This window comes from Sciurus vulgaris, assembly GCF_902686455.1.
Source record: "Sciurus vulgaris genome assembly, chromosome: 1".
Classification (NCBI taxonomy): Eukaryota; Metazoa; Chordata; class Mammalia; order Rodentia; family Sciuridae; genus Sciurus; species Sciurus vulgaris.
In genome coordinates, this window is record NC_136461.1 from 145,191,425 (window position 1) to 145,203,473 (window position 12,049).

A 12,049-nucleotide genomic window follows, 5' to 3' on the forward strand; every position below is an offset into this window, starting at 1 on the left:
AAAGAAATGTAAGACATAGTCTTGTGCAGTCGCGTGAATATAGATATATACTCTATATATTTATACACACGTATGTATGTGTATTAGTTTTTGTCGAAGTTTCAGTATTTGGGAATATGTGTTTCAAGAATGTTTTTTGGTCTTTTAAATTGTCACCATTTTAATGTATTGTTCCTATGTTCTTAGTTACTGATAAACATCAATTCAAGCCAGAGCAGATGTTATATAGATTTCGCTATGATGATGGTACGTTTTATCCAAGAAATGAGATGCAGGATGTGATTTCAAAGGTAATGCTCTCTGCCACAATCTCTTCAGTAGCAGAATTCATGTTGTCATGCTAGGGAAAGATAAAAAGCCATCGAGAGACTTAAAAATAATTTCTTCTATCACAGAAAATTTAAAATTCCACACACAACAAGCCTCTTTATTTCTTTTAGTAATTTAAAAATTCTAATGTTAGATCATAACTTTGTTTTCTTATGTAGTTTAAAATGGAAGTAGTGCTATTACTTCATTCAGAAGCATGAATAGTATTCATATCTGTTGAAAACTGTTTTACATGTAGCAACATGTGGTCATGGTACCTGAATAAATTCAAGAAATATAGGTATCAAAATAAATAAAATACCATTTTTAATTATATATGTGACACAATGTGTACTGACCTTCAGTGAACACATTTTCCAGATTAATTTACTGTAGAGATTTACTTCCTGATTTTGTCTTGAAAATTTTATACTTTAAGAAAAAGAATTTAGAAAAACCTATCTAGAAGGTATAATGTATATGATAAATTCAGAGCACAGTTGAGTCCTATTATTTAATGATTTGAAACATTATTTTTGGATTTAGCATAACATTGGAATAATTTTTACATTGGTTGAAATTGGTGTAGTGATTGAAGGATATTGACAGTGAATTTGCTTGTTCTTTCAATACCGTGTTGACATGTCCCTTGAAGGATCTCACTTGCTTTTAACATGTCTATATTTTTCATAGGGCGTAAGATTATATTGTCGTCTTCATAGTTTGTTTACTCCAGTGATAAGGTAAGTCTGGTTTCTGTGTTTCAGGAATCTTAAATAGAAATATTTATATTGCATGTTAGAACTTAGTTTATTTTGTCTTCTTCTGAAAATGAAAATTTTACTATTTAGTATTTTAAGGAATTATTTATCTTAACGTATACCTCAGTTTTTCTGATTCTATACAGTGTCTTACTCTTTTTTATTACAACTTCCAAAGTTATTTTGCTATTTTAAACTATTTCATAGTAAATTATAGACTTGAAAATGGAATAATCCACACTCAGTTAATATTAATAAGTAATAGTTGAATGGGGATGATTTGAAAATACCATTAACTGAATGTTTACCATTATGATTACTTGTATACTGACCCTTTTAATTACACTGTGTAATTAGTTATTAGATAATATATTTTACCTTATGGGATTTCCTTCTAATAGTCTTTTTTTTAAAGAAAAGTTTTATATTTGAAAATTTAAAGTTTATTTGAAGTTACTAAGTACAATTTTTAAATTTTATTTTCTTATGTTTTTGTTACTGAAGAGATGACTCTTTTTTTTTTGGAGGAATTAGGATTAATTTTGTTTTTGTCTTAGAAAGTGGATGATCTTGAGTTCTATATTAATGATTACTGATAGATTAGAGAGGAATATTGTTGAGCCTTGGTAATATACATTAGCTGATAGAATGTTAAATTCATTTCAAGTGATCAGATATTATTTGGAATTTCTTCTCCAAATCATATTTTCAGAACAGAAATGCATATTCCATTTCTGAAATGAATAAAGATGCTTTTCATTCTTGGCTGCACGATCCAAATGTTTTATGTGTGCAGTGTTTCTATTTTTCATTCTGATATTCAATTTCAAGAAATGCAGAGACTAAGAGAGAGAGAGAGAGAAATTGCAGAAGTCACTGTCTTGAGTGTGTGCAGTGTCCTCTCACTCTGCATAATCACACTACATACAGGTTCTGCGGAGAACTCAGGATCGTATCCACTATTCCTGAAAGTGTTGCATGTCCTTTGACAAATAGGCTTTACAAAGTAGAGAGAAATGAAAAGAATGAATATTTATTCACTTTATGCCATAATCCTATAATAGATACCCTTCAAATATTTTGGATAACTTAACATTGAGTACTTATTAGTGACTGGGTACTTATTTTTTTTTTTTTTTTTTTCTGCTCAACGAATAGAAAATAGTAATGGTTTAATTCTACATGTCACCTCGGTGCATGTTGATCTTATATGTGTGAAAATGTGTTCTGAAAATATATTTTAGCCATATGGGATTTCTTATCAAAAAGGTTACTTTCTATAAGAACTGATAAGAAAGAATTGTTCTCTGGCTAGAAATGGCAATTGTTGGAGTTGTCAAAGGAAATTTTATGGGACCAAAACCTAATACAGATGGAATGTATGTTAGTCATGCTTTTAACATGTTTGACTTCAACTTACACAGAGAAAAATGGGTATATAGAACCACAGATCTACATGTGTTTTATAATAGACTACCCCTTTCCTTTCTTATTGATAGTTATGGAAACCAAGATGAAATGGGTGTTGAGGTATCAGAAACTTGGAAATGGATTAAAAAGAGTATAAAAGAAAACGCTGCTGTTGATTACTGATTGACCTAATTTACTTATATTGAAATCTCATAATTTAAACTATTTTTGGGAGATTTTTATGCAAGTGGGTAAAAGGATGGAAATATTAATTGTAAATTACTGACAGAGCTAAACAACAGTGACTATAGCTAGTAATTTGTAGACACTTAAAGCTTTTTGCAGTTTGCATTTTTTTTTTTTTTTTTTTTTTGACATTTTGAAAGGACCATCATTTTCTCATTCCCTTTTGATCCAGGCCTGCAAAATGAATGAATTATAGATTTCTGCCCTTGGGCCTGATCATGAGACTTTGTTGGTATCTAACTGAACTTTGAGTGGTTTCTCAGTTCTGGGAAATCTACTGAACTGATAGAGAGCCTGTTGGGCCGCTTGTTCCCTAGAGATGTGGTTTCCACTGTGTCTGTGCTCTGATCAGACAGAAGGGGTAACAAGTTCTCAGTGTGTCTACTTCAGGGCAGGCCTATAGGTTTTCCAGGACAACAGAGCCATGGGGATAGTCCTGCAATGCAAATCCTTCCTTCTTGGAGAATACAAAAGCAGTAATAATGGGTATTGCTTTCTTCTCCACATTTTGAGCAGATTTTTAGTAGAACCTACTGTGACTTAAAGGAAGAAATTCTATTTTATTATTTTATTTATGAGGTATTCTACTTCTAGCTAAATTATTACTAGACATTATAGCATTAGTAGTCTATTTGTATATAAGAAAATGTTCTGCTTCAGTGTCATAGTGGGTCTCTCTTCCCCTTGTATGAGATGATGAAGGATTCTTTTTAGGCATTGTACTTACATGCTTTGCAAACCTCTTTCATTTGCACAGAATGTGGGCAATTGATTCTGATTACATTGGTAAACTTTTGTACACTGACACTTAATGAAAAATATTTACTTATGCTCACTTATTATTTACTCAATGTTTTCGGTTTCTTTTTTCTTTATAGAGATAAAGATTACCATTTAAGGACTTACAAATCTGTGGTCATGGCCAACAAATTGATAGACTGGTTAATTGCACAGGTAAATACACAAGTTGCTGAGTTTCATTTACTACTGTTCTAAACTTTGAGCCATGTGACTTAGGTACTTTTTAAAAAAATTCATAGATGCCTACAGATGAGGTACAATGAAATATCTTTTCCATTCCTATCACTAATAGGAAGCAAAGTTAGAATTTGAACCTAGATACTCTTGACTTCAGAGTTTTTAAACTTAACTTTTATGCTGTCTTGTCTTTCAAAATTGTAAGATGTCCCTATCTTAAAAGTATCAGCTGAGATCCATCAAAGAACACTAAGCATAATTTGAGTATCATTGAAGACCTGCTATGTTCACACACTGTTTTTTTTTTCCATATTTTTTCTTTTCTTTTTTGGGGGTGCTGGGGATCGAACTCAGGGCCTTATGCTTACAAGGCAAGCACTCTACTGACTGAGCTATTTCCCCAGCCCCCATATTTTTTCACTAGTTTGTTTTAAAGTTTATTTTTTATAAGTCCTAGCAAATTATTCTAATTTCCGCCTTTTTCTCTATTAGATAACAATTATGCTTTGGTAATGTGAGCTTTAATATGTCTATGTATATTTTAAATAGCAAAGTATAGGTTTTATTTTTGTTATTGTGGTTCTGCTTCTTAGGAATTAGATGCTGACAGCTTGTGTTGAGAAAATAATTTGCTTATAAGTGTAAAACAAAATAAGGCATCTAGCCCATCATAAAAGATTCAAATATAATACTTACTTAGATGTTTTCTCATAATAGGTCAGCTAATAAGTGACTGAAAATATTCCACTGATGAAAGAAAAGGCTAAAAGAACTGATACCCTTTTAACTGAACTTATCTGGAGGCAAGATAGTGCTTGGCTGAAATCTTGTTATTACATTTGCAATTCGAGTCATTTTATGAGCAGATTAACTCTTGTTTTTAAAGAAAGTCTCTTTGTTACAAGTAGATAATAACATTTGGTATTTCATCGTGAACTGTTTATTTTTGTTTCATTTATTAAAATTTAAACCCTATTTGGTTCATCTTTGCACATGTAATTTGAGATTTTTATTGTTTTATATTATTTTTAGATTGTTCAAGACCACTTATTTTTTAATGACACCTAAATTTTTACATTTAGGAGTTTTTAATATTTTAGATGAAACCAAACAGTTATTTTCAGATAAAACCCTAATTTGTGTATCCAGCAGCTTTGCCTCTTATAACATTGTGATTGCATGTCACTGGAATCAATTCTGTATTCAGTATCAGAGTTGGAATTTCACAGATTATACTGATATAAAAATCACATGAACGCATGCAGTATGTTGCTTATATGAGAAAATTGAAGAAAATTTATTTAAAGCAAAAACTAGTACAGTGTAAATAAAGTTCTAACTCTGGAAATCAGCTGTCAACTTTTTCTTTTTCACTTTTACTTTCCAGTGGTAAGCATTTAGAAGAATACAATAAGCTGCTTGAAAACTGGATCAAGTCAAATTCTTTTTTTTTCCTTTAGTTTTTCATAGTGGCCTGCTTTGATGAGGCCTGTAGTTGTGTGTGGTAGAAATTGCACTGGACTTGACTCTCAACCTAGTTGTGCAAATTTGGGCAAGGCATTCCATTTCTCTTGATTATAGTTTTTACAGCTGATTACTAGACAGTGGCATAGCAGTACCCGTCATCTTTTAACTATCATTGAAGCTTTATGATTCTGATATTGTGGAGCTTATCCAAGTTCAAGGAGCAGACATACTTAAATTCATCGCTTAACTCCAAACTAGAATAGTATGGGCTTGTCTTGGAAGAGAAAGACATACTAATGGAACGATAAGAGACGAAGTTAAAGTTTTAAAGCTAGTTATGAAGAAGAGATTTTAATAAAATAAAAGTCTCTTTCTATCACGATTCTCAAATGGTAAGACTTAATTTACAGTATTGACCAGTATTGACTGGATCGATTTGGGTAGTTTTGTAGGACAGAATAAAGACTGATTTCACTAAGACTGTGTATGTGTTGTTTTGGAATGTAGTCTAGCTCTTGTAGTTTTCTTCAGTATATTGGGTGATGTCATTTTGGATGATGGAATGACTATTGTTTTCTTTTTAATACCCTTCTTGCTTGCTGTTGTGCTGCTTCTTGTATAATGCTTTATAATAAAGTAACTTATTCCATGATGTCAGGTCCTTTCTGGACAAGGGCATCAGGTACTTCTAGCATATTATTTCCTCTTTTTTGCAAGTTGTGATGTGTGCACGCATCACTCCTGATTTATAATTAAATAATGCCTTGTTTCATCAACCCCAAGCAGTTTGTCTTGTGCCTTTCTTTAATGCTCACACGTTAATGTGGCACCAGTAGGATTTTTAAAAGGCATAGGGAGGCCAAAACATTTCAGATCATATATTTATACTGTTAATGTTCCATGTAATATTTGTCTGACCTATGAAGCATTTGAATAATTAATCAAAATAAACAAATGTCAGTGAGTATTAAACAAGCTCTTATTGTAAACTGAACATTTAAACAAGCCCTTTCATGATTAAAATAAAAGAAACCAACAAAACCGGAAGCAGGTATAATTTCTGCCTTCAGGCGCTGTTGGTTACTGGGCTGATTGTTCCAGCATTGTCTGCCTCAGGAAGCCGTGCTAGATTCCCTGACCGGGCTCAGGGGTTTCTTCTATGTCCTGGTACACTGGGTATATCTGCCTGATCAGGAACATTGACTATAATTGAATAATAGTACTTACTATGTGGCACATTCTAAGTGACCAAGTTCTTAAAGTAGATTTGAAAGACTAGAAGGCAAGGAAATATTTTATATTGAACGTTTTAAAATTTGATCTGTAGCACTTGGAATGATATGCAGAAAAAGTATTTTGAATTGAATGTATTGTAATTACCAAAAAGCTAGATTTTTGAAGAAGGTCTGAGGTTCGAAATTACAGATTATAAATGCTTTGGGAGGTAACGGGGTTGCAGGTGTCACAGTATGAGGTGAAACTTAATCTGGGTTCTTTATAGACAGATGGATAGAATTTAAATGAATGGAGGGTAAAGGAAAGGGCAGTGTAAGCATGAACAGTTATAAGAGTGAACACAAGGATGAAAATGACAGAATTCAGACAACACAGGGAGACTGAACTGACTAGTGTGAGAGCTGTAGGTCTTAAACTTTGTAAAATGAATTTGGAGAGGGACAATAAAACCAGGACATGGAAGGTCTTAAAAACTCAATAAAATTTTCGATATACTGTGATTCTTTAAAAAAAAAAAAAAAAAGTTCCTGTAAAGTTTTGGAACATGAAATTCCTGTGTATGAAAGTTTGATTTTATAATTGCATATGTTAAAAATCCAAAAAATAGTTGATACTTTGTACAAGGGATAAACAAATATCAGATTAGGGTACTGACAATAGAAATTAAATAGAAGCCAGAAAGAAGAGAAAATAGATTTGGTAGAGGACCTAAGTGCTAAAGAATAGTCTAGGGAAAAAAAAAGGAGACAGAATTTGAGAAAAAGATTCTTAAACTATAAAGCATACAAATATGAGATTATATATCCACAAAGATACATGTTCATAGAGGTATATGGATCCTTATTAGTAGAATCATGTTTTCCAAATCAAAAAACAAATTAAAAGATTGTTTTGGGCTGTTTTGTTGGGTTTAGTTGCTTGATCTGATTTTTTTTTTTTCCAGATAGTGAAAGAAAAGCTTGCATTTACTGGCTTGGCCAAAAAACACTTTAAGGTTTTACAAGTCACCAGAGATTAATAGGCTGTTTTAGGGCCCCTTCAAGAGCAAGGGCATTTGGTGGAAGGGAAGAGTGAATGGCCACAATCATGCAAAATGATTTTTACTTACCTTTATTTAGAGTATTATCATTTTATAGCTATTTTTCTGTTACTTAACTGGGATATGGTATCTATGAAAAAACAGGGATTATGTATAGAAGCAACAAATTTTATATACTTATATATTTTCATATTCAATAAAATTTTTACTCAGAAAATATTAAATATTTTTTATTTATTGTCAAAGGAAAGTGTTTCATATTGAGTGAATGTTGTATGCATTCTGTCTTCTGAAAGGATGGATGTGTGTTGTAACTGTTGGATGCCTTTTGTCTTATGAAATGATGGATGCAGTAATATATGAATGACTTTGCCTGAATCTAGTGCTCGGGGCGTCGAGTGTGGTAAAGATGCAGCCTTGAGTTGACTCTGACTTACACTGTACTTTTTTTGGTTAACAGGGGGATTGCCGCACCAGAGAAGAGGCAATGATATTTGGTGTTGGACTCTGTGACAATGGATTTATGCACCATGGTAGGGATTTTTGTCTTGGAAACTTACAGATGTATTTCATTGTTTTGGTTCTTCTTAGGACATTGGGAGTATCTCAATACTCTATTGAGGTCGAGATGAACCAGCAAGGCTGTCTGGGTGTTGCCTTGGGTCCGTGCTGAGTCACCACATCTGCAATCCATTTCATTGCTGGTGCCATTTCTGTGTCAAATTGCTGTTATCTACCCGTTGCCATGACTTCTTTTATTTTTCTAGCTGATGCTGATTCCAGAAGAGCAATGGCTTGAGCTAGAAGTTTTGCTCATGTACCTCTTTGAATTGATTTCAAATTAGACTCTTTTTTTTTTTTTAATTACACTAGAGTGTAGAATAATTTAATGACATGTGGTTGAATATTTACTTTTCTTTTTGGGAAAATATTTTCAAAATCACCTTAGGGATTTAAATTATAGATCTCTGGGGGAGATGTTTCTTTTTGGTCATTTGAGATAGATTCTTGTTTGATGACTTTTAGCAAATCATCAAATAAGAGTTTTTAAATAAAGTTCATGGATTTATCAAAACAACAAGATTGGGCTTTTCCTTTGTCTTCACACTAGGTTTTAGAATCCATGGACCCAACCATTTTTCTTTCAATTATTAATGTATTATGCCTCTAAATGTATTTCCCAGCCCTTATATTTATTTGTCAGTTATTTATAGAAGATTGTTACATCTTTATGAAGGAAGTACACCCAAAATCACAGCAGTTCTGAGAGTATCCTTGGTTATCATGTGTTTGTTGGGGATTTCTGTCCCTTCTCACTCTGTGTAGGCAGATCACTGTGTGGGTTGTCAAAGAGAAACACCAGTCCCTGAAGAACAATTTAATGGAAGAAATTATAACATTTTAGGGAATTAAAACTAGACCATCAAGCTAAAAACCCTCAAAAGTTTTGATTCATTCTTCATTTTAACATAAAGCATCGGCAAGCAGTAAATTTATCTAAACATTTATTGTAAAATATGAAGTGACAACAAGAGTAGAGAAACTGGCAAGGAAAACCAGTTTGCCTGGTGCCCCCCTATACTGATGCCTTCCTCTGCTCCTGGGGATGGGTTGTTTGGTGAATGAAAACAGCTGTAGCAGAAGCCTCATGTGAGCTTTGGAATTCTGCTTAGATCCTTTAGGAAGACTTAACCTGAACTATGTTATCATTTCTGTTTTTTCCCATGGCTTGTGTTGCTTTTATATCATGGTTGATACATTGCCAGCGAGTCTTTCATTCAAAGATCAATACAGTCTCTCCATCCAGTCAACAATTATTTATTTGAACTCTGTAAAAATAATGAAATAAAATAGGGGTCTTTTGGGATTGCTTAACCAAGTTGCCAAGTGATTTACATGGATTACCTCCTTTTAGTTTAATGCAACATGGTGAAGGTTTTATTACCCTAACTTTACAGATTGAGAAAATGGAAGTTTGGAGTGTTTAGGTTATATTCTCATTGTCACATCTAGAATCAGTTCCAGACCTGGGCTGATCTGTCACAAAACCTAATTCTTTCTACTGTGCCCTGGGACCACTGCCATGGCTTTAGCTCCTGGCTCTGTGAATCAGCTTGTCTCATCAAGTACACTTCAAGGTAGTAAGGATAGATAATGAGAAATAAAGAAGATTTCTCCTGTAAAGCATTTTGACAGCTGTCAGGATCTCATTCTGTACAAATTCTTTAGTAATTACACTTTATTTAAACAAGGCTAACAAAACATAAACCTTATGTCATCAGTCCATGGCAAGGATTTTAGGGGCTTTGGGGAAAAACGTTAATGGTCAGATGGAAGGGAGAAAACTGACTCTGACAGAAATGAGGTTATCGGAGAACACTGCTTTTAAACAAAAGAGAACTATAAATTTGTAGAAACTAACATCGCGTTTCACCCAGAAGGCACCTTTCTGGTTGAAGTCGTAGAAGAAAAGTGACACAGTGTGATTTTTCTCACACAAGCAGGGCAACCCTTCACCCATTTGAATTTTCCATAGTTGTACTGGATATTAAAAACATGCATAAAATGTTTACTGTGAGTTGAGAACACTGCAGGTTTCTAAGTTTGCATTACATGCATTTTAGGATTTTTCAAAATCTTCTACTTAAATTTGGATTTTGATCTGCTTAATGACAGACTTGGATAAATACAAAACAAGCTCACATTGGAAAAATAATTATTTTAAAAATCTAAAAATATTTACATAACAGTAATTTAAAGGAAACATTGATTTGAAATTATAGAAAGAAATGGAAAAAAATATCTGAGGGATATTTGCATCATTTGTCCTAAAAATATAAAGTTGAGGTTATGGGCAGATATTTATTTACTGGATGTCTACGGCTATGAAACACTAATTGGATTTTTGAATTAAGTGAAATAATTTAAATCTTTTTCTATTTTCTATAGTCCTTGAAAAAAGTGAATTCAAAGATGAACCCCTCCTTTTCCGTTTTTTTGCGGATGAGGAAATGGAAGGATCAAATATGAAACATCGACTTATGAAACATGATTTAAAAGTTGTGGAAAATGTTATAGCTAAGTCACTGTTGGTAAGTTTGTTAATATGTAAGTCTTCTGTATGGTGGGAGACAATGCAAGAAGGTTTGGAGGAGAAATGATAGGGTTATAGCCTTAACCTAATCAGTGAATTAATTCCTGATGGGATTAACTGAGTGGCAATTGGAGGCAGGTGGGGTGTAGCTGGAGGAAGTGGTTCATTGGGGGTGTGGCTATTTTGTATCTGGAGAGTGGAGTCTCTCTGCATTCTGATCGTCATGTGAGCTGCTTCTCTCTGCCACGTTCTTCTGCCATGAGGTTCTACCTCACCTCGAACCCTGAGGAACAGAGCTAGCCTTCTATGACTAAGACCTCTGAAACCTTGAGCTTTCAAATAAACTCTTTCTCCTTTACAATTGTTCTGGTCAGGTCTTTTAGTCACATCAGCAATAAAGCTGATGGAAACATCTTGATTAGACAGTAGCAGGAGACTGAATAAACATATATGGTGGTGATGCATATGACTTCATGACTTCATTCTGTTTTATTTTTAACTTTGTTCATAGTTGTGCTAGCAATAATGTTATTATTTTGCATTTCAGATTAAATCTAATGAAGGCAGCTATGGCTTTGGGCTAGAAGACAGAAATAAAGTTCCAATAATAAAATTGGTAGAAAAAGGGTCTAATGCTGAGGTAATGTAAATTAACATTTTTATTTAAAATTGTTGTCATGATATACAAACAAAAAAGTTCTAAACAAACTGAAATCAACCTTTTAAGTAACCTTTTCGAAGACAGTGTCTTTGGATGATCTAATTCTCAGGTTCTACCAAATACCCTTGAGGTTTGTGGCAGATGAACTCCTATCTATGCAGTCAGAGATATTGGGGATGGGGAGGTGGTGACATTCCCAAGATCTACAGCTCTGAACTTGTTGACCTCTTAGGAGACCAAACAGCTTGGCTCTTCCTATATACCTGGGCCCTCCCTCATCACAGATTCTAACAGGAGACTTATAGGGGTAGCATAGGGTGTGACTGTCTGTACCATTTATTTGAGATGACTCTTCTTCAATCAAGGGCTGTATCTTCTATTTATCTATCCTCTTTATCTTTTCTGTGAATGTAACTTCCATCAATAAGGCACATGCTTTGATTTATTTTCTCATTGGATTAATGCTGATTGACATTCTTTTATTTTGCCAGGTTTTGAAACAGAGGAATCCCCTAATCACTTATTCCTTCATTCAGAAATATTTGTTTAATAGCTGTTATGTGCTTGATAGTGTTCTAGTCTCTGCTAATACAGCAATGAATGAAACAGACAAAATAAAATCCCCAGCTCTCTAGGCACTACTTTCCAGTGCTGTGTCCCACACGTATTATGTTGAAAGTATCCTCACCTTGCTGCCTTTCTCATAAGATACTTCATCTTCCAGCAAACATGTCAGTACTCATATCTCAATAAAGAATGTGAGAATTAAAGAAATAAAACTTTTAACTTTGAATGTATTTAAATTTGATGGTAACTTGTCAGCTGTCCTCTTGTCTACTAATGTTTAT

At 33.4% G+C, this 12,049-nt stretch overlaps 1 protein-coding gene and 1 long non-coding RNA gene across 3 annotated transcripts in view; both read left to right on the forward strand.

The window, feature by feature from the left end:
• Window positions 1-12,049, forward strand: part of PREX2 (phosphatidylinositol-3,4,5-trisphosphate dependent Rac exchange factor 2) — a 270,079-nt gene that overhangs the window by 123,859 nt on the left and 134,171 nt on the right. For both annotated transcript variants that reach the window (XM_079101557.1, XM_079101558.1), the window contains exons 12-17: window positions 187-290; window positions 1,003-1,052; window positions 3,605-3,680; window positions 7,907-7,979; window positions 10,396-10,538; window positions 11,088-11,180. In XM_079101557.1, coding sequence (XP_078957683.1) covers window positions 187-290; window positions 1,003-1,052; window positions 3,605-3,680; window positions 7,907-7,979; window positions 10,396-10,538; window positions 11,088-11,180 — 539 coding nt within the window. The remainder of the gene's footprint in view (window positions 1-186; window positions 291-1,002; window positions 1,053-3,604; window positions 3,681-7,906; window positions 7,980-10,395; window positions 10,539-11,087; window positions 11,181-12,049) is intronic.
• On the forward strand, window positions 3,692-7,425 carry LOC306641540. Its single transcript, XR_013758190.1, has 2 exons — window positions 3,692-4,038; window positions 4,141-7,425. It is a non-coding gene; the product is annotated as an uncharacterized lncRNA (long non-coding RNA).